Raw genomic sequence first — 22,476 nt, forward strand, 5'->3', positions numbered from 1 at the left:
GCGCGCAGGTGATACGTCTGGGGCACTTACATTTCAAGCCCTCGGTCTTAGTTTCCATCATGATCATCTACTGTTCACAAACAGAAACATGATGAGCGCATTCAGAGGATCTGGGTATCAGTACATCTGGGTTATCTTCACTGTGAGCGACAGAAAACCCAGCGACCTGGCTCAACCCGGGGATCATCCCTGATGTGCAAGGTGCTGGCGCCAGGCTCCCTGAACACCCATGCCCGCACTCTCTCGGCTCCAAGAGACCCATCCACGTTCACATCTTCCCTGAGCTGCTGTGTATCTGCTGTGGTCCTCGAGGCTGGGGCCCAGCGGGGACTGAAGACTGGCACAGGCCCATTTCCTGTCCTGGAGTGTGACTCCAACGTGGCAAACCCACAAGAAAACCTCCAGCAAGAATGGGACAAGAACATGCCAAACACAGGAAGCACTCTGGGAAAAGGGGGAAAACCAACCGGAGTGAGGAGTTCAGATGAGCAGGCTGCCCCTCTGGACCAGGCGGTCAGTTGGCCTGCGACGGCTGAGCTGAACACAAGTGACAAAGCTAAACCAGCCGTGGGATGGGGACGGACGGTTCAGGTGGGAAAAGAGCCAGCACAGAGGCCTCAGGGCTGGTCCTGGCCTGTGTTAAGATATCCTACCTTCTTGTTTTGTTCATGACAACGTGGAAAGTCTGCATTTAATAAGCAAATCTAAAGACTGATTCTCTTTCCAAAGGGAGACTGAGTGCCTAGAGAACATTTTCTTCACAGTGTGGGCAAGGCTGGCCTCTTGAGACATAATAATGGGCTTAAAACACACTCAGTAAGACCCTTGGTGAAAAAATAAAAATTTCCAATGCATATACATTTGAATAAATAAAATCTCCACATAAATGCTTATTTTGACTTTTTTGTCTAGCATCAATTGCAAAAGCACTTCTGGTTAGAAAGCATTGTTCTGCCAAACTCCAGCTTGCTTTTTAGGAACAGAGAACTGGAGGAAAAGACCCAGAAATCATATGGCAGGGGGCAAGCAGGAGTGCGAATGTCTGGCCCCGCCTGTGATATAGGCTGGGACAATCCATTTTCCAAAGCCAGGGTCCCCTAGGACAGAGCTCCCTGCTGTGCAAGAGGAGCTGGCCGAGAGCAGGGGTGCTCACCCAGAGGGAGTAGCCTGGCTGGAAAGGTAAGGAAGGGACAAAGGTAAGACCACACAGCCGAGGGGCCACGTCAGACCAGCCTCCATGTCCGACACCAGGACTGAGATGTGACAAGCAGTTTGTACCCAGGGGACTGAACCACCGGGCTTCTCTGATCTGAATGTACCTTTCCCCTTCCAGCAGTGCCAGGCTAAGGAGTCAGGAACACAAGGTGTCTCCTGGTTTTGCCCCTCTGTGCTCCTACATCTGGGCCTCCCCGGCCGGATCCTCCATCCACCGCCTCCCAAGTCCAGAATTCAGATTCCTCTAAATCGCTGCCGCCATTTCCTACTTGTTTATTGCCCACTCTGTCCCCTAAACCAAGAAACCAGCAGGGCTGTGACATCCAACAGGCTGCAGGACCAAGGAAAACCAGAACCTGGACGTGGAGCTTTCCGGCTCCAGAAGGTGGGGCGTGCATTATGGGCTGACTTCCCTGCTCCTCTGAGGACTGCAGGGCAGTAACTGGAGCCGATTCCCCAGAAAGGCTTGAACTCAAAGCAGGCCACGCAGCACTCGCTCCACCACATCCTGCTGTGCTGGCTGCGAAGTTCGCTGGGGACCAGAGCGAGACATGGTCATGGGTCAGCGACGCTAGGGCGATGGTCAGGGTGAGGCTCTTCCGCGCGGCCACCCACCAGATCGCTGGTCCTCTGCTGCCTGGCCCGTGCCACCTTCAAGGCATTGGCGCCCAGGTGGAAGCCCTGCAGGCAGAAGAGGGCCCGCTGGGCCGAGGCGGCATCCCGGTAGTGGAGGAAGGCCCTGCGCTGTGGCCCCTGCCAGGTGAGCCGGAGGGGTGCCGCACCCAGCACGCCGAGGGCTGTCTTCAGCTCGCTCACCCGGGCGTCCCGTGGGAGGTTCCCGACATAAACAGTGCTGGAAGGCACATCCTCCACCTGCCCGGAGCCCAGCTCTGGCAGGGGCGGGCCCCGCGGCTTTCTGACGATGCTTGGGGTGGCCAGAAGGTGCCGGGGCTCATCCCGAAGGGTGACATCCTTCCCAGCCTGCTCCTCTCTGCAGCGCAGGCTTCTGAGAATTGGGATTTTCCCCAGCATCTCCCAGCTGATCTGAAAAAGTAAAGCAGTTCAGCTAGTCTCGGGGTGTCCCAAGGGACCAAGACTTCTCATGAGGGAGGAAGACACTCAGGGGCCTCTGGCACAGAGGCTCGTGTAAGACATGAGCACACTCAGGCCATCCACCTCCACCTGCCACTCTGCGTCTGCCCAGTGCACCATGGCAGCTCGCCAGAACAGGCAGCTTTCTCCATCTTCCTGGGGGCCCAGGAAGCAGATAACCGAGGCCTCCCACCTGGAAAAGGAAGAGCTAAGGTCACTGGTATAAAGGTTATGGGGTTACAAATGGCACCTGCCCTGGTGAAACCCCAGGATAATGGGGGGGCTTCTGCCTCCGTGCCTCGCTCCCCTGCCCCCAACCTATGCCTTTGGGTAGGATGAGGTCTTCAATGGGGCCATGGGGATCTCCTCCTCCCTGCCTCTCTGCTTAAGGGCCAAATCCATCAAGGTGTCACTGAAAAAGCACCAACAAGGAGAATCTGAAGCAGAACCGTACACTGAAAACACTTTCTAGCAATGTGTCATCAAGCTACAAAATAACAAACAGCACACACGTTCCATCTCAACGAGCAGGCCTTCCATACAAAGGACATCTTAGGACATCTTTAGTTTCTTGGTCAAATCGATCAACAAAGGTTTCCTGAGCACCTGCAGCAATGGAGGCAACAGAAGAGCCCTGGTACTCGAGACAGAGCCTGAATTCGACACCCATGGCTCCGTCCCGTAGGGCAGGTATTCTGGGGGCTGCCTGTTGGGCCAGCATGAGCTTGGACAGCTGAGCCCAGGCAAAACTGGTCTCACATCTCTTGAGGAATCACACGGCAGAAGAGGGACAGAAAGACATGGTCAGTTCTTTTTGATAATTCATTTTTTAAATACTGCCTTTTTGGGTTTTTTTATTTTTTATTTAATTATTATTATTTTTTAATGCAGGTATTGGGGATTGAACCCAGGACCTCATGCGCTTCCCCCCGATGATTCATTCTTTAGAGATGCTTTCTGTGTTGTGTTGGGAACACAAAGCTGGTAAACGGTCAGTTGCCAAGAGGCAAGCATGGGCCAAACACAGGATGCCCAGACACGGGCCAGAACACTAGTCAGCACACAGGCAGACAGGCAGACTTTTCCACAAAAATAAACAGTTCAATGAGTACTAGTGTTCTCAGTACACGCAGGATCACATATAGCTTAGGGTAATGGTTCTTATCCTTGGCAGGATATCAAGGACCCTGGAGAGAAGCTGGGCTTCCCTCCCTGTCCCTGGTCCACCTCCGTCGGCTCAGATTCTCATGTTCTTTCAGAGTTTTCTAAAGCAGACCTAAATAAACTGGTCATAATTAGATTCTTCAGGATTTCTTAAGTTACTAAATTAAGCATTTAGAAAAGCCGATCAACTGCAATTACAATCAAACAAAAAGTATGACTGTCATTAAATGAAAGACTAAATATTACCCCACTCCAAGCACCAGCAGCAGGAACCACGAAGCTGCACTTCCTGGTAAACACCGTGTGTCCACCGGGGCCACCGTGAGGCAGTCTCGGCCGGGTGACTGCCCCTGAAGTGCTGAAACTCCTGTGGGTTTTTGCCCAGGGGACCCACAGGGCTACCTGAGGCAGAAGTGTGTGTTCTCAGGAAGCCTGACCCACGGGGCAAGGCTCCACACTCAAGAAGCAGGAATCCATGCTGAGATGTGTGTGAAGGGAGTACACATCCTTCTGTGCCCCTCCCTGGCGCTACCTTATCTTAAGCTGGCACACTTATAAACAGCCATCAGCTGCAGAATCGGGAAAGCAACCAGCATGCACCGTGAACCGCCCGGGTCCACAGAGCGGCCACGGAGGCACACACCAGGGGTCTCTGGGGTTGGAAACGCAGAGACGCACGGCTTTCATGTGAGACTGCTGTTTCAGGAGCCCTGCATTCTTTGGGTAAGAATGACAAAGCTCAATGCTGGCTCCCTCTCCGCCCTCCACGAGTCCTAAAGGAGAAATCTCCCTGATCACCAGGCGGGTTCTGCCACTTTCCAGCTGCCTGCCACCTCTGCCATCTCTGCGCTCCATGGGAGGGGACGGCAGGGGTTGAGGGCAGTTCCACGGCTGACAGAAAAGCCTCAGGAGCCAAGTGGATGGGCTGGACCTCCATGCAGGGCCCACGGCAATGCTACTCTATTTTCCCTGCCTGGCAATCAAGAACATTTATTACATTTTGTCAATTTGCCACGTGAAACGAAAGATTTTGCTTGTTAATCAAACATAAAAAAATTATGCTCTCTGTAACTAATCACCCCATTTAAAAAGTTAGTATAAAGCAAAATTGATACTTTTTTTTTTGGTACGGTACAATCACTTTTGCTGAAGCATGTGGATGGCAGTCAATTATAAATATGTGTCCCCTTTAAAGATTAAATTTAAAACCCTAGAAATAGGTGCTAAGTCCAACACAAAGGCATCTGCCCAGAAAAAGACACTCGGTTCTAATCTCACCTCTGTCACACTGGGGTCACATTTTGGTGTAAGCTGCTTTTCTCTCTGGTTCCCACTTCACTTGAGTGGAAGATAAAGGAGCCTGAGAAGGAGGACCTTTAAAATCCTTCTCTCTCAATAATGCTAGGACAGTAAAGACACACAGAAACACCAGAAGCATCTCTAACGTGAACTACAGTTTCCACAAAAACCACTAGTTCTCCTGCACAAGTCTACGCTTACCATGGCTGATGAAAATGCTTTTAGACACTTCCCAATGACCGAGGTGAAGTCCTGCTAGAGGAGGCCTGCTCAGGAGGAGAAAGGAAATGCGGTGTCCTCCACGGATGTCATTCAGGGGTTTTCTAAGGACAGTATCTCTTAATTGCAATGTGGCTTGTTTAACACACCTTTCTGCACATAACTGGTCACAGATGTCGCTCAGTAGACAAGGCCCCACAGGGCCAGCCCCTCCGCAGTGAGAGTGCAGGACGGGCTGGCCCCTGAGCACACCACTGTCCCATCGGACCACACCTGGGGTCAGGAAGACGTGGCTGCTTGGTGGCAGCCATGGACATCACTAAGAACTATTTAGTAAAGAACATTTTTATTTTCTGGTAGACACGATCACCTTACAACCTGTGCTACAAAATGCCAGTTTCCATCTGCATGCCGTGGCTCCCGCCTGGTCCTGATTTGAGTTGGGGGCAGAATGCCAGGCCCACAGGAGTAGTGCGGTCTCCCTCCCACCGGGCAGTTCAGAGCCTGGGGGGACAAACGCCTGCCCCATGGCTCTCGGCTTCACCCCACAGCCCAGAGCGCCAGCCCCTGGAGAAGAGCGGCCCGTGTGTGTGGCCCACTTCACACACAGGCAGAAGCTTTACACAACATCCTGGATGAGCCAGTGTCACCTACTCACACAAGTATGACTTCTAAGAACTGGTGCATATTTAACTATTTTGGATCTCGAGTTCTCATTTTTACCTCCGGAGAGCACACTGAGAACAGAGGCCACACCTTAATTCTGCAAAACTGGATTCAAACATAGCTAAAGCTGAAAAGTCTGCTTTGGAAAACAGTCATAAAATTCCAAATGTTTTGTCCACTAAATAGTTTGATTATTAAAGTAATACATACTGGCTGTGGGAAATTTGAGGGAAAAAAGTAGAAAACAAATCTGAAACCCTATCCCACAGAGATAACTACTGTTAATCTTCCAGTGTGTTTCCTTTTGTGTTTTTTCTATGCGTATTTTAACATAATAAGCAAAACACAAAATTATACTTCAAACATATATAAATTTATACTCTGCTTTTTACACTTAAAATTTCTTATACCACAAACATTTCCTCATGCCATTAAACATTCTTTAACAATGCTGTATGCACAGCCTACTGGCATTTAGGTCACTAACTTTCCCCATTCTAAGGCACTGCATACCTGAGGACACAAATATCTTTATCTGAGTTTATAAATATTTCTCTAGGACAGATCCCTACGAGATGAATTACTAGATCAAATGCAGTCACTCTTTCGAAATGAAAGCATCGGATGAGTGTTTATGTGGGCCGGGGAGCTGAGCTTCAAGGTGCCAGGACTGCTGCTGCCTGCAGGGGTGCTTTCTTTGAATCCCTGTTCCCAAGGCGCCCTGCCACCCTTCAGAAGTCAATGTGGCATGCTCCAACCCTCTGAGAATGGCCCTCCCACGCAGGCCGGTAGGGGTGGACAGGCTATACGGTGTGGAAGCTACAGAACTATTTGCTTCTTTGTGTCTAAGCCCAAGAACGGCCCTGGCAGAATCCCATTTCCTTAATTAAGGAGAAAATGAGTTGACAAGAAAGTTAGTTGTTCAGGTTCTGGCCAATGGCGTCACGCTGCTCTCCTTGGTACCTTACGGCAATGACTGCGGGGAGTAGAGGAGGGTGCTCCCTGGACTGGGGCCCTGGTGGCAGGGAGCACGACCTCCCAGGTGCCCTGGGTTCCATCTGTGAGGCGGCCCCTCACAGATCATCTGACACATGGCTGTCCACAGGGAGGGATGTCTGGATTATGGTCCCAGAGACTAAAAGGCCACTGAGCTGGAAGAGTGCTCAGAGGTTCAGAACCACACTCCCACCTCGATGCCAGGTCTCTCGCTCCATCCTCGAGCCTTCCTCTCCCCGAGGTGGACTCAGGGAACCCCAGGTTCTCAGGCGGATGGGCTGGAGCGGCTGTGTGTCTTGCAACTCATACGTGGCCAAGGGCGAGGAGAGCGCGAGAGACAGAGGCCCACGTGCTCAGAGTAGTCACACCTTCCAGAAGGAGGAAGGAAAAGCTATCTCCCTGTGCCTCTCTCCTTCCTGTGCCTCTGCCCTCCTTCTCACTGACAGGCAATAAAGGGCACATGGTGACAATGCACTGTGGAGAGACTGGGCAGGGCCATCCTGGCTCAGTTAAGGAATCTGCCGGAAGCCAGGAGAAGAAAAACCACACAGCCACATCCAGGCAGATCTCTCGCAATTACTAACCACTGTTCGGCACTTGTGACAGCCCAGCTGACCAGGTCCTGCCTCCGCCTGAAACATCAGTGTTGAGTGTCCCCATTTTACAGTCAACAAACGGGGGGCTTGGAGAGGGCGTGCCCTGGTTTCAGACACCACCACTCAGTGGGCCACTGCCACTTCTAAGCTCTAAGCTTCTAAACCACATGCCTTCTGGCCTTCAAACCACAAGACATGAGCCGAGAAAGGCCCACGTGGACCTGGAAGGCAGGTTGAGGGGATCCACTGCTCGAAGTACCTAGAGTGGTAACCAGAGTCCATATCAAACCAGCCTGTGGGCTGGGGCAGCACTCACACTTCCTGAGATGTGGAAGCAAAGGCCAGGGAATCAAATGCTGCACAATCCTTGTGTATTAAGAATGAGTTTTTTTTTCTTTTTTTTTAAGGCGCCACATTTTGTACTTATTTCACAACCTTTCATTTGAGAGGGCTACAGTGTTTAGAAAAAAATGAATTCCAGGTACTCCAATGAAATAGACAAGAGGCAAGTTCCTGGATTCTGGATTCTGATACCTACATGACAACGAGTTTACGGGTGGAGTGTCGTGCAAGGATTTACCAGTATGTGCCAGTGGTCAACCTGAAACAGTGCCACAACCCAGCTCTGAACTGCCCCCTCCACCTCCCCCAGTCTTAATGGAATTAGGGGCCTCCTCCCCATCGTCGATGAAAACACACTCTGGCTGCACCCAGAGCAAGGTCATGACAAAAACCGGAGGGGCTGGGGCATCTGTGCCTTTACAGGACCTGTGCAGAGGGATGACCAGCCGGGAGGAGAGAGCACTGGGAACACAGGACCCAAAATGAGAAATGGCTTGCTGGGGCATCTTGCCAAGGCCCCATTAGGAACTAGCACGCTTCAGGAGAGGAGGAAGCCGAGGTGTCCACAGGCGGTACAGCCCAGGACCCCGCAGGCACCAGCATGGCTGGGGTGTCTCAGGAGGCTGGGCTTGAGTTTGGTTTTCTTTCATCTAAGAGGGATTATATTCCTCTAACATAACTGATAACCTGAGTAGTCGCTATTTTTGTTTTTTTCTTGTTAAAATCTGCAGCTCTTCTCCAAGGCCACACGTCTCTCTCTCCCTGGAGAGGCCCCCTGCATCTCCCTACCGCATTGCAGTTGGCGCAGTTGGTGCTGCAGCTGGCCCGACTGTGAAGTGCTGGTCCCAGGGCACCTGCAGCCTCGCTGGGGTGGCCCCTCTGGTGTAACCTCCGCAGACCAAGCACTCACCCCTGAGCACAGCCACTTCTCTCCCTTGACTCATGTGTCGGCTGCCACACAAAGGGGGGCTGTGTGCCCAAATTCCAAGGTACCCTAAGTTCTAAAAGTCCTGAGGGTTGTTTTAATATTCACAAAGGGTGCCAAGGCCTCCTCCCTGGAACTCAGGGTGCACTTGAAGGGTCCCACCCTGCCCTGTCTGGTCTTGGGTACTCCCCTCTGCTCTCACAGGGCACCCTCTTCCGGCTCATCCTTGGAGGTACATGCACTGATTCCCACGCCCAAAGGAAGGCTGCCTTCCAACTCTGGATGACTCAGGTTTAAGGAATGTGACACAAGGATAAACATGCTAATATGACCAAGTTTCAATCCCAAGGGAGCACAGTGTCTCCTGTTTTCTCAGTGATTCTGGCTCTCTACCAGCAGACAGCATCATAACCTGAAGGCTGATACTTGGGGTCAAACCCCGACTGCAGATTAGTCTGTAACACGCGCCACAGCCTGTTCTGGAGACAGACGTCACCAAGGCATCAGCTCACGAAGGCTCTGCCTCAGCCTGGGGATGCAGATGGCAGTAAGAAAATCTGGGTTTGCAAAAGGAAAGACTGATGATTTAGGACCATGCATAGCCGGGATGGCAGAAGACAGCTCTTAGAAATGAAAACTAGCTGGCAAGCAGATTCAAGGCATCAGCTTGATCACTTCTGGGTACCAGCTGACAGTACACCTGCCTGCTTATCAGAACAGGCGGGTTTGCAAAGCAGATTCTCAGGCCCACGCATGGAGACTGATTCAGAAGCTGAATTGTTCAAAAGCTCACAGGTGACTCAAACGCACAGCCATGCAATGCAGGCCTGGGGACGGTAGCCACACTAGACAGAGAAGGCAGGGAAAGAGGAGGTATCTGTAAGCCACGGGCTGGTACTAGCCATGCTGCCTGCCACAGTGACCCACCTTGGACCATGTGATTCCTGTTGGCTTAGGGCGCTCACACCCTGTGGTGATAACTCGCGTTGGGGTGAGGATATAGTCCACTGTGAGGTCGTGATCCTCAAGTAGTGTTTCAGGTATGTTGACAACCTGGTCAAACAGAAGCAGGTAAGAGCGCTGATGGGGAACAGCTCCAGCCGTGTTCACTGTACCGCTCAGCGGAAGCTCCATGTCTCCCAAACCCCGGCGGACAAAGCCCAGCTGCCCTGCCAGTGGCGAACTGGGCCTGGACGAGCAATGCCACGGCGGACAGGGCATGGAGCGAAGGCAGAGGCCCGTCTCCCCGCCTGTCATGCTCTCAGGGCGCAGCGGCAGCTCTGCTGGGCCTGTCCCCAGGAAGCACCTGGCAGTCGTGGACGATGGTGACCACTGGCGTCCCCGGGCCGACTGCTCCCATCGACACCATCATGGCGTATTCAAGGTCAGCATAGCCTTCTCCCTTTCCAATTCTCCAGCCTAAGAGGCAATGCAGAGAGTGAGCATCTCTGTGGGGTCTGGGGAATCGTGCGGAGCACCTCTCTCATCGGGTCACAACGGAAGGAGAGACCTGAACCCGGTATCCCTGATCCTTTCACAGACGCTTCCAGGTAACCCTCAGCAGCCCAGCAAAAACAGAGTGAGAGGAACAGCCACACTGACCTGGCGCGTGGTCAACACACACTGAAGTGAACTTGGAATCCTGTCAACACAGAGGCATCTCCTTTACAAAGGAGACTGAGCTGGCACTTATGTGAGCTGTACATTAGCGGAGCTCAACTTAAAAGTAATGAAAAGAGTAGATTTTTAAAAGGCTACAAACAAATTCCTACTAAAGGCAAGTCTTTTTCATCTTGGAGGGAAAATACAATGTCTAGTTCAGCGATATGGAGGCGAAATGGCATAGCCTTGCCGCTAAAAGCACCAAGGAGCGGCCCGGCGCAGCCCTGCAGCCCGGAAGGAAGCAGTTCAAGCAGCACTAGTGCTATCTTGTGAATTCAAAATGTGACAGGAGGAAAGGACTCGTTACCTAAAGTGAAGGACAAGCTAAGCAGGGGAAAAGGACGCAGCAAGACAGTGGGTGTTGGCACGCCTTCCAGCCCCCGGGTAAGGCCCTCTCAGCAGGACACCCAGGCCGGCTCAGGACTTCTGACTCCTACTCGGCACAGGCATCACCGCCAAGCGTGCACGCACCTTGTTCCTGCGTCCCTCTGAGACGCCCACCTGGCCGTGCTGCTTCAGCCACGAAAAGCCTTCAACCATTCATGCAAAGAGGCAAGAGAAAGACAATGCAACAGCATAACAGCAAAGGGTATGAACAGCCCAGAGAGACAGGCAGATGGACGGTGAACACAGGAGAAATGTTTAGCCTCACCCATACTAGATGCAAATCAAGAGGCAATTCAAATACCACGGTTCACTATCAGACAGAAAAATTAAAGTGGGATGATGCTAGTTATTAACAGGGAAGCTGGGAGAGAGGCAAGGCAGACAGTCCGGGGTGCGGGCTGGGTACCCTTTCTGGTGGGTAATTTGGCAACATCCATCAGGATTTAAAACACTTTGTTTTTTCCCTCTTCTAAGAATCACCCCAAAGATAGTCCTTGAGGGCACCCCAGACCATACAATAAGACTACACGTCATTCTAGCGTTATATGCAAGGGAAAGACCACAGCCAACGCTGGAGACAGATGTCTGTCAGTCAGGGCTGCTGAACAGGAGGCCGACCTCCCGCACTGACGGGCAGAGGCCTGGGCGACCCCAGCAGCAGGACAGAGCGCTGCAGCGCGAGCAAAGGAGCTGGATGAACGCACAGGATGAGCACATGGAGCATGCGAGACAGCTGCACCTCACACCGTGCTGACACTTACGTGGGCACCTGGGGAAAGGCAGAGGGAAGGTGGCCTGGTGATGCTTTCTGTGCTATCCACATTTTAAAAACATACATAGTAATTTTGTTGTTTTAATCAGAGAGTTTATCTAATTTAAACAGTGATGTTTACAAACACTTTTCTCTTATTCATCCATCCTAATGTCCCTTTAAAAGTAGAAACCTTTGCTGATTTCCCACCGCCAAGAGTACAGCCTGAAGCCTGTCCTCCGGCCTCAGGCCTCGGGAAAGCCGGCACCAACCACCAAGGGCCGCGCTACATCACCATGCTGCTCCCTCTCCCTGCCTGGCTCCACTGGCCTCAGAAACACCTGGCAGGCCAGAGCCAGCTCTGAGGTCACCACTGAGCTGGGGCCCTGCTCAGGCTGACGGGTCCCTCCTCCGAGCCCACTGATGTCCCCCCTGGCTGCTGTTTCCAGCCCTGAGCACCCTGTATTGTAGGTAGTTCAGCTCCGCATCTGTTCCTCCCACGCACTGACGGCCCAAAGCAGAGCCCGCCCAGCGCTGGCCTGGTGCTGGTGTGCCGGCGTGGAGGAAACGAGTGCTCTTGTGTACCTGTCCCTGAGGTCACAGATAAATTATCTGTGACAGGGAACACACAGAAAGCAAGGACTGAGAACTACAACACCTCACTCCTACAGCACCTCACCTGCTGGCTCAGAGTGGGAGCAGGGAAAGAGTCCACTTAAGGTGACGATATTAAAAGCCAACATTTAAAAACACAGTGTTCAGGGTTTGGAATGAAGGATTCAGAGCCTCTCTCACCAACTATTTACTGGGAACCGCTCTTGAAAGAAGAACTTGGCTTCGGCCAGTTAACGTTCACAGGAGAGCTTTGCGGATGATGACGCGGGAGGTTCTCTTACTTCTTCCCTTGCGGGGAGGGGGAGCTTTCCCAGCAAGGCGGGGCCCCAATCACACTGCACACCCCTACCTGGAGCCTCCTGAGCCCACGGCAGAACCAGCAGCTCGTTTCCACACAGCACCAAGCTGAGCCTGCGGGGAGCAGGACAGAGGGGATGGAGGCCCCAGGAAGCCCCGGCCCTGTCACCTGCCTGCGGGAAGTGCCAGGCCCACAGGCAGGCTCAGGACACCCCGCTGTCCAGGGGCCGCTGCTTCACAGCAAAAACAAGGGCCAGAACCCAACGTCCTTCTGTCTACTGGAGGCTCTCCAAAACCAGCTCTTCACTGACACGCTGCAAATAAATCCAGCTCCAGTTCCAGTCAACTTAAGAACAGAAGGACATCCTTCAACACCAGAAGAGAGATTATCTCACTTTATTTTTCCTGTTACAAAAAGTGAAAATAATGTAAAGGTGCTGAATGGGGCCAGGAGAGGGAGGGACGGAGTTAGTTCTTCACAGCGAGTAACAGATGCAGCGATTTTGGAGGCCAGGCATGCGTCCAGAAAGCTGAAATTACTCACCTTCAACGTCGGAAAGGTGACAGGGGCACCAGGAATAGCAAGCTACAGGGTAAGTGGGCACATTCCAGAGTTTCTGTTCTTACTCTTACCTTTTTCAGAAACAGCCACGGACCCCACCACCACCAAGTCCACAAGGACCCTGGAATCCAAGCCCACGGGAGCGCTGTAGTTCCTCACACCCTGTGGAGGGACAGACACGCGGCCTGAGAGCTCCCCAGCAGAGTGGCCACCCTGCCTCACAACTCAGAGTCCAAATGAGCCCCACAGGAAGTGCACCGCCCCACAGCACACACTCAGCACCATGGAGGTGGCAGCCCAGGAAAACCAGGGATCAGAACCATTTTAGGACATTGCCCACCATTCTTCCCCAGCAAAGACTTCAGGAGGAACTGACAGCACAAGCCAACAAGACAGTTATTTCATAATGCTCAGCAAATCAGCCTCTCCCAGGAGGCAGAAAGCACAGTGTTCAGAACACAGGCTCGGGGGCCACAGGGAACTGGGTCCACATCCCCCCTTGCCCTGTGGTCTCTGCAGGAGGAAACTCAGCTTGAGTCTCTCCCTCAGTAAGGCAGGGACACCAGCCCTACCTCGCCCCCTGGTGTTGGGGTGAAATGACAGTGGGGGGGGGTAAAGCGTGGAGCACATAAGATGTGGTTGTTAACTGTGTGTATTACTTCACCAGGAAATACTCTCTCACTCTTCACGAACAGCAGATCACTCCTGACGTATTAAGTATTCAACCAGAAAGCACTCAAAGTACCTCCCTTGTACTGACTAAGGGAGGCCTGCACAGGGAGGCTGCTGCAGCCATGACTGACAACGGGTGACAGGGAAATCTAGGAAACTAGACCAGAATGCTGTGCAGATGTGATCTGGGGCCCTGTCGATGGATAAAGATGGGCTACTCATAGGATCAGTACTGTGCTTAGTCTGGGGCCTCCCAACAGTCAGACCACCATTATCGACCCATGGCACCCTTGCAGTAGGAAAGCCTGTCTTCCCTGAAGCTCACAGCGGCCATGCAGGCAGGCATCTCATGTCCACAGCCTGCGTCCTCAAGCCTGTTTCAGTGGGCTTGGTGCCTGGTAGCCTCGGGAAGCGACACCCGCATGGTGTTTCCTGTGTTGTAACCTGTCTGACCTCCTCTTCTCCCAGTGGGTCAGCCTCACCTGCTGAGTCTGACCAAAGCACGAGCATCCAGGAGTCTTCCTGACTTCCCAAAGTCCTGCTCTAGTTCACAGAGTCCCCAGATGGGTAAGGGACTTAAACAACCTAAATAATAACCACACTAAATTTGCATCTGCATGTAGATGTGGCCTTAGGAGCCTCTCCACTTTTTCCGCTACCATAAAGAAAATGAAAATCTTTTTGAAGTTCATGACTTGATCTCTGATTTCCATCCAGTATCTCATGACGTGAAAGAGCCCAAACACCGCTGTTCAGTCCGTATGGGATTCAGTCCCCACAGCCCGCCTGGCTTTACCCTGGCAGGGCCGTGCTGTCGGGAGAGCCTGTGAGAGACCAGCCGGTGCCGGCGCTTCACGGGACTCCCTTCAGAAGGGGGAGCAGGGTGCTGTTCAGGGTGACACAGACCACTATACCGGCACCACGGCCATGTCCAACCTGGACCTCAACCCCAGGAAAGAGCTGCTCTCACTGTCCAGAACCTACGACTCGTAACCCATCACAATCCCTGTTGCTCTCCGAGGTGTGGGTTCAGACCTGTGGCCACGTCTGCCCACCTCAGGGGACACATGGTGTGCACTCTGAACACTGACCAGAAAGAACCATGGGTGTCTCTTGAGCTTATCTTCCCTTTGCTCTTTTCTCTACACGTTTTATTATCTTACTTTATTATATGTGTTTTTGTACGCCAGGTCAAAGTCTGTTTTTGGAATAAGCCAGGTTATCAATAAACAATAAAGCTTTCACTCTGTATACACTAGACATAAGTAGAAAATCCCTTTTAAAAAGGAGTATCTTGATGCCCTATTTTTTATTCCTATTTGAATAGAAATCAAATTATCTGGGGTCAACTCTAGAACTTTAAAAATGTCACCAAATTCTATTTCTTTGCCTTCAAAAAACTAGACAAATGCCATTATAAGGCACCCCAGCGTAAGAGTCGCACAGCTTGGCTTTATGACACTGTGAGGCAATTGGGAAAATCATGATGCTGAATCACCAAAGCCATCATCACTTAAGCACTTGGTGAGGCAATTTCCCATTGAACGTATTTCGGAAATTCCACTTCGTGTCCCCAGTTGTATGGGACACTGAACGGCACCACAGAATAACGCTGGAGGGCGCCAGAGCACCAGAAAACTGGCTACTCCTTTTCTCAACGGGAATTTACAATTTGCCAACTTGGTGCAAAAGAAAACCGAGTTGCAGTTTTTCTCCTCGGCTCCTTTAATGACAGCATTGCTGATTACTTTAACGCTGCTCCTCATTTGGGTTTGTTAAGCACAGTTTCAACCCTGTGGTGAATTTGCACTGTTCTGACTCACCGGAAGCTGCGGCTGAGGACGGTTCTTCCCAGTGGCGGGCACTGCTTCTCAAACTTACCTCAGAGGTGGCACACCTTCTCAAGACATCTTTCGTTGCCCCGGGGGGTGGTATAATCTTATTAAACAACCCCGTTCTCAGTCGCGGTGTTGGAACCAGCAACGTTTTTTTGTTCTTTTAAAAGAAAGTCAATAAATGACAAAGTTTAACATGGGAACCTTCTTGCGTAAGTTTTTAACACTTCAGAAACAGAAGCAGGTCACAAGTCATAAAGCTTTCTGACTCGACTCTACTTGCCATTCAGAATTGTCACAGGTTAAAGTGGCAGTGCAAACCCAAATGAAGGTCTGTTCTCATTAAAACTCCAACCATAGCTTGCCTATGCCTTCTGTTGCCAGCATTACACACTATATAATTACAACGATGTTTTCATTTGAAGCAGGCCTTGCACAGCCACGTTAAAACATCATCCCATCAAGCATTTATATCTAGTTTGCTGCTCGGTAAATCGCAGTCTGAGAGATCAGGACTTGTTACAATCAATATATAAAAACTGACCCATGTCGATAGCCCTTTTCTTCTATGTAGTTCTCAAATGTCTATTGTGAGGCCCAGCGCAGGGGTTCTCAAAGTGGGGGCCCCTGGCTACCTGTGGAAATGATCAGAAGCTCTGGGGCGGGGCCCAGCAACCTGCTTGGACAAGCCCACTGTGTGTTCTGATGCACAGGAGGAGTTCGAGACCCATGGCCCAAGGCCACCACTGTAGATTATGCAGGGTGGGCCATAAGGCAATCATAAAACTTGTAAACTCTTTCATGTAAAAACAGCATTTTTACTTTTTGTGCAGGAGATGACAACCTAAGACCAATAAAACACTGTAAAATCAGAGTTTGGCTTAAATAAAGGTTTTCAACCCCAAGAAGATTATTTCAACACAGATAACGAGTACGTGCTATTTTCCTTCTGTGTGTGACAGAGGTGGGTCACTCTGTCTGCAGGCTCCAGATCCTAGGGGCACTGCACACTACTCTGCTCAGCCCAGTTCTGTGGACCTCAGCCCTGGCTGTACACTAGGATCCCCCGGGGAGCTCTGAGACTCACCAAGAGCTGATCAGCTTGAGCCTGACTCAGAACCGGTACCTGGCCACAGAAGTCTTCAAAGTTCCCCGAGAGGTGCTACCTTACAGCCAGGGTGCTCAGGCCAGGGGATCTCAAAACACCACCAGGGCATTTACTGTGAATAGGCTATAGAACCAAATGAGGGTCTGGGGTTGAGCCTGGGAAGCCGTGCCTCCTGGTGTGGTCTGCGGCCTGTGCGCCACCACCCCTGCCTGCAGGGCATGCACTTCCCCACCCAGAGTGAGGGGCGCCCCACAGATTGAGGCTTCTCAGGAGCTGTGGGGGACCTGAGTCGTCACCTGAGGTCGAGTGGTGGACGGCAGAATCCCACAGACCCTGCACTGACACACAGAGCACCACGCTAACACTGTCAACAGTGCTTTGTTTCAGCAAAAAACATTAGCTGTTACATTAAATGAGTGCTGTTATCCAAATGTTATTGCTTTTCTAATTTTGCTTATATTTAATTTACATGTTTATTTTGGCTTTACAGTTGCGTAAGAGCTATGAGCATTAAAATTTATGCCAAGTTTTATGCTTATACTTACAAGATTAAGTTATAATAAGTTAAAGCAAGCCTGGGGGAATTTTTTTTTTCTCAAAAAGGGGCCTATTATATCTAAGCTAAGAAACACTGTTCTAATTCATATATTTTGGGAACTCATTTATCAGATTTCTCACTCACAGGTTCCTAAGTTTTAAAGAATTTTAGTGTTACAAATGTAGCAGAGGAAATACACATATTGTAATCATTCTCTTCTGATAGATACATCAGAACTGGGATGACTCAAAGTCACTGTTTCAAAGCGCTTTCTCTTTGAATTCAGAAATGTTCAGGACCTCTGACTGACGATGAAAAATTTCCAGACAGTCCTGGAAAAAACGACTCCTAGGGCACGTTCTGCATTGAAGGGAGTCATAAGCACCATCCTCTAAATGTGGGACTGTGAACACTTGCCAACACCTGGGGAAGGTGGGCTGGTCAGTGGCCAGGGCTCCAGCTCGGGGAAATGGGATTACCTGCAGCGCCAGCAGCCGGACTCCTTCCAGCGGTTTATCAGGGTCCACTTTAACTTCCTGCGTTCTGGCAAAAGCCTCGAGGTCTTTGATGTTTTGGCAAGCCACATAAGAGCCCTGGTTAAGCAGACAGACAGAGGTGCACTTACGTCCAGGACGAAGAAGCGGGCATTTTTCTGGGGAGCGTCAGGATTGACTTTAATGGTTCTGGCCATTTTGAACGCCTGCAAGCGTGGGAAATGCTCAGCAGCCCGAGAAGCACCCTGTTTTTAAATGCAAGTGCATGTTACTGAGAGGACACGACACTGGGCCGCCCACAGCCTGATGCTCCAGCATCTCACCCAAACAGGCATGTGGGCCAATTCTGAGACAAGATCCAGGGTCACCTGAGAAACATCTAAGGAAGCAGCCAGGGTGGAAAGGGCTGAGAAGCAGCCTCACTGGGCTTCTTAGGGAGCCAACTGTGTGAAAAGCACCACAACAATCTCTAGCTTTTGGCCAAAGAAACCCTTTCCTCTGTCAGCAAACAGCAGCCTTAGCACCACCTCATGGCAAGATGCAACCCACCCACCAACCCTGCACAGAAAAGGAAGAGGCACTTGAGGGTGCAGGTTAACGCAACGAGGGGCATCTCAAAACACAAAAGTCCTGGCATCTGGTTCGGATTTCACACCACTCACTGTTCACCGAGTTCAAATCCACCGTGAAGCAGGATGGTAACTGAGTTACTATTGTTACTCATCTAGGAATAGCGTGCTTCCCCTGTGAATGTTCCAGGAATGCCTCAGTACCTTGAAGTTGGGAATCCTGTGATGAACAGGCCGAGGAAAATCAGCTAAATTTTGCGACTCCATGTAGTCCCAAATCTGCTCACGAATGTCTTGTTTGGAAACACCTATGGCAATAAAGGGTGTGACTGATGAACACAGAGACAAGAGCCATGCAGCGCAGCAGTCCCAGGTCACAGGACACCTGCTCCCACTGCACCCTGAGCTCTGCCACGCCAGACCAGAATCTGGGGCTTCTGATCCCTATATCAAAAAACCCAGGTTAGTGATAGGTTTTACCCTCACAACAAATTGCAAAAAGTCCAAACACTGTAAATTCAACATAACCCAAATGTTTAGGCTAGTCTCATGAACTTGGAGCATTAGAACAAATGCAACCCAAACCATGGACCCAAGCATTCCCAAGTCCTCACTTGGAGATGAGAGTTCTGCTCAGTCAAGGCTGTGATTTCACCCTTGGTCTACTTAGTCTGGAGACAGCCACAATTACTTCACTCTTGCCGTAAGTCCTGTATACTTGCCTTAAGCATAAGTGATTTCTAAGTCAGCTACTATTTTGAATTACCAACTACAACCCCCTTTATTGCAGGAATCTTTTACTCTAGATCCAATTTTGGAAATGAAGTTTTAGGCAACAGGCAGTCTTTAATTATTTGACTGGGTAAGTCCCAATAGAATTTACATTAACCATGTTCTCCTCTTAGAATGGAGAAAAACAAAAAGCAGTTTCCAGCTAAGCAGAAAAAGATAAAATCAGCACATTCATCTAAACACACTAAAGTATTCACTGAATTTTTGTTTTTCTCGGTCCAGAAGGATATCTCTGCATTCATACAGAACTTTGTTTCAGATCACTTTGATGTGACGGGGCACCTCTTACCACCCCGGCAGGAAAGAGGGACAGGTTCAAACTCTCGGGTCCTCAGTCTTCCCTACATGAGTGGAGGCTGCTTCAAAGTGACAAGAGGGAACAGTCCCATGGCCAGAGAGCTGGGAGCCTGGGTGGTGGGGTGGGGCTGGCAGCCAGCTTCTCACCATAAACATTTATGAACTGTGTGGCTTTGAATCATATGAATAAATTACGTTTTAAAAACTTAATTTTTTGTACATAGGGCTTTAAAACATACAAAGGCATCCATAATGAAAAGCCTCTCCCCATCATCTGCCAAGTACCAGGTCCCTTTCCCCAAGGCACTCAGTGCACCTGTTCTTCTTCTGCATTCTTCCCCAGGCGCCTCAGGCTTCTCATAGGAGACACTTCCATTCTCGCCCTCACTCTCTTTCCCTGAGGTGCTGCACAATGCGTGCAGCTGCACACACTGCTCTGAACTCTGCTGCTGCTTGCTGTCTTGCAGATTAGTCCACATGGTACACAAAGAACACCCCCATTCTTCTCTGCAGTTAGACAGTATTCCGCGATGGGGGCAGGTCACATTTTACTCAAGTGGTCCCCTACTGATGCGCAACAGATGGTTTCCAACCTTGTTACTGCTGGGTGTCTTCACAACCTTCACCCATTTTATGTCAATTTGTTAAACCTCTACAAATAGTTCTAAGGTTTTAAGGGCCAGAGCCAAAGCTTTCTACTGCTTATGCCCTCAGGCTAGACACAGATCCCCTTGGAACAGCAGCACCCATACCAGACCCTTCACAGCCAGACGCCAGAGCCTTCTGGAGCCCACTGCAAACACTGCGGGTGCCTCTTGATCCCAGCTGTGCTTCTGAACCACCACAGAAACCAAGAATGCAGATTTGACTGTACTTAGGCAACATGCATCTCCAAAGATGCAGGCCAAGATTATACTGCTGTTGGCCTGGGTAGGGCTACATGGGTACTTTCCAGTGCTTGGCTTGTTCTTTCCTGCTGGGAGCACTGTCCCTCAGGAAAACCCTTACTCCTCAAGACCCAGCTTTGGCAAGACCTCCAGAAGTCTCCCTTACATCCTGCTCCACTGCCCTGGACCCCTGGCATAGGGTGTGGATGAGCTGCAAAGCCCTGCTGGCCTCTTTGGCCTCATCTCCCGTCACCCTTCACCTCTAATTCAAAAAGTGTCCCAACTGTGTTATTCCCTGGCCCCACACACCTGCCCCTCCTCTCTCTTTCAGGCCTTTGTACCCCTCTCCTTCCTTTCCCCTCCCCGCTTCAGGTCTAGCTGAGATGCCACCTCCCCCAGAAAGCAATCTCTGAGTGCTCGATCACAGACCCATGTTCCTTCTTTAAGAACCTCCCTCCTTTAGGAACCCAGAGGACCATCACCGTTTTTTCAAACAGAAACCATTACATCAATACAACTATTAAAAGGCTATTCTATTTATCACTTTCACTAATGACCCAGAGGTCCTACAATATCCCCAACACTGTACAGGATATGGTGTGAGACACAAGAAATGTAGGAATTGTGGCCCTTGCTCCAGAGTCAATTAATCACAAACATCTGAGTGACTCCCATTTAGAAAGCGGTGGGATAACTGCAAGAGGAGGGAGAGAATGAAAGGGCAGATCCTTGCCCTTGGAAAGTTACCAAAACATGGGAAACGATTAGGATAATAAAAGGCGACATATATTAATGTGAGAAGTGCCTGAACCCTGTTCTGTTTTAAGTGCCTGTCAGGTCAGCATGAGTCTTGCTCTTCCTTTTACCTCTAGCCCTGGGCCGACCTGGCACTCAGCAGGCGTCTCCAAAGGTCTTTGTTACTATCCCACTGTACTACCAGCACCTATTTACTGTACTGTTTACATGCTGCCCACATTGTAAGGGAGGAGTGGATTTATTCAGGACTGTCCACTCGGCTCTAACAGAACTTGGGGCACCAAGAGCCTTACTAATATCTTTGCCAGGCAATCCTGCAATGAATCACCAAAGCTCAAGGGCCCTGGAGCCAACTTCCTCAGGGCCTGGGACAGCCGAGGTCTCAGGAAGCATTCCTTAAGAGGTCAGTGATGAAGCCCTCCAGCGTTTAGGTTAAACTGGCTTCCAGTCCTGCCCCTGCCGGCAGCTGTGAGCCTGTTTTCCCTTCTATAAAATGGGGATGACATGGGAGGCAGATCTTACGAGGGCGCACACCACCAAGTGCCCAGAAGGTAGCCTACTTCGTTTTCTCCCATTTACTCCACCCACCGGGTCGGGTTCCGGATCTGAGTCAGCCGAAGGTTCGACCCCGAAACCCCGCTCAGAGCCCTCCGCGTCCCCGCCCACCCCTCCAAGTCCCCAGTCTGTCTCTGGCGGTCCCTCTGCCCAATCCTCGGAAGTCCCTCAGCAACCCCGCCCGTCTCTCCGGTGGCCCCTCCGCGCCCCGCGCCCGTCTCTCCGGTGGCCCCTCCGCGCCCCGCGCCCGTCTCTCCGGTGGCCCCTCCGCGCCCCGCGCCCGTCTCTCCGGTGGCCCCTCCGCGCCCCGCGCCCGCCTCTCCGGTGGCCCCTCAGCGTCCCCAGCCCATCCCCTCAGCGGTCCCTCACCCTCCCTCGGCTCCATGGCGACGCCGTCAGCGCGCGACTCCCCCTCTGGCGGAGTCCCGTACGAAGTGACGTCACCCGTGCGCGCTTTCCGCGCGCCTGCGCACTGGCCTGGAAGCGGGGGGCGGGGGCGCCGCCTAGGAGGCCTGGCGGGAAGGACCCACAGCGCATGCGCATGTGACTCCGCAGGCAGGGCTGCTGTAGGTCTGGTGGGGGAACAAGTGTGACTCCCGGGCCTGAATGTTTGTTCTTGGAGCGGGCCAGCATTGAGCACTTGCTCTGACGGGCGTTCGCCGGGCGCTGGGGGGCTACCAAGTGAACAAGCCCCTGGCTTGTCGGAGCCCACTGCCAATTCCAACATACCCACTTCTCCTTCTGGTCGCCATAGATGGCCTCCTCCAGGAAGCCGGACTCGATTGCTCCTCCGTGACGGGATTCCTGTCCTCTGAGATCCTATAGAATTTAAATGATACAGTCTAGTTTCTGCTCCCTGACTTCTCCCTGCATCTCTTCACACACACAACTCCCAAAGTCCTGAAAGTAAAATAAAATAATGAATAATTCTAATAAAAAAGGCTGGCTCCTGAGAAGGTAGAAGATTCCCTTCCCTCTGGGGAGCCGCTCTTCTCTCCTGACTTCATTCCATCCTTCACAACCCCTCTGGGGCCTCCTTTGCTTATTGCCACCGTGAGACACGGTGGTCATTTTGAGGTAAGATGATGATTCAGAGTCTGTCGCATTCAAAGTCTGTCGCATTCCCTGAGGCTCAGAACACGCATCCTACAGTCTGCAAATTTGGTGAAGAACAAATAGCCTCCT

The 22,476-nt window shown here is 51.3% G+C and overlaps 1 protein-coding gene across 2 annotated transcripts; it reads right to left on the reverse strand.

The window, feature by feature from the left end:
- Positions 1–660: 660 nt before the first annotated feature.
- On the reverse strand, positions 661–21,752 carry MTHFSD (methenyltetrahydrofolate synthetase domain containing). Of its 2 annotated transcripts, none has more exons than XM_032464506.1 (8): positions 21,661–21,752; positions 18,209–18,312; positions 17,421–17,534; positions 15,342–15,455; positions 12,860–12,950; positions 9,821–9,933; positions 9,442–9,567; positions 661–2,259 (listed from the first exon to the last, which is right to left on the reverse strand). In XM_032464506.1, exons 1-8 carry the CDS (start codon positions 21,674–21,676, stop codon positions 1,771–1,773), a joined length of 1,167 nt encoding a protein of 388 aa, XP_032320397.1. In that variant the 5' UTR covers positions 21,677–21,752; the 3' UTR covers positions 661–1,770. The 2 variants fall into 2 exon arrangements, with proteins under 2 accessions (XP_032320397.1, XP_032320398.1); XM_032464507.1 differs by lacking the exon at positions 17,421–17,534 and adding an exon at positions 17,567–17,680.
- Positions 21,753–22,476: the final 724 nt, after the last annotated feature.

Source organism: Camelus ferus, chromosome 21 (assembly GCF_009834535.1).
Source record: "Camelus ferus isolate YT-003-E chromosome 21, BCGSAC_Cfer_1.0, whole genome shotgun sequence".
Classification (NCBI taxonomy): Eukaryota; Metazoa; Chordata; class Mammalia; order Artiodactyla; family Camelidae; genus Camelus; species Camelus ferus.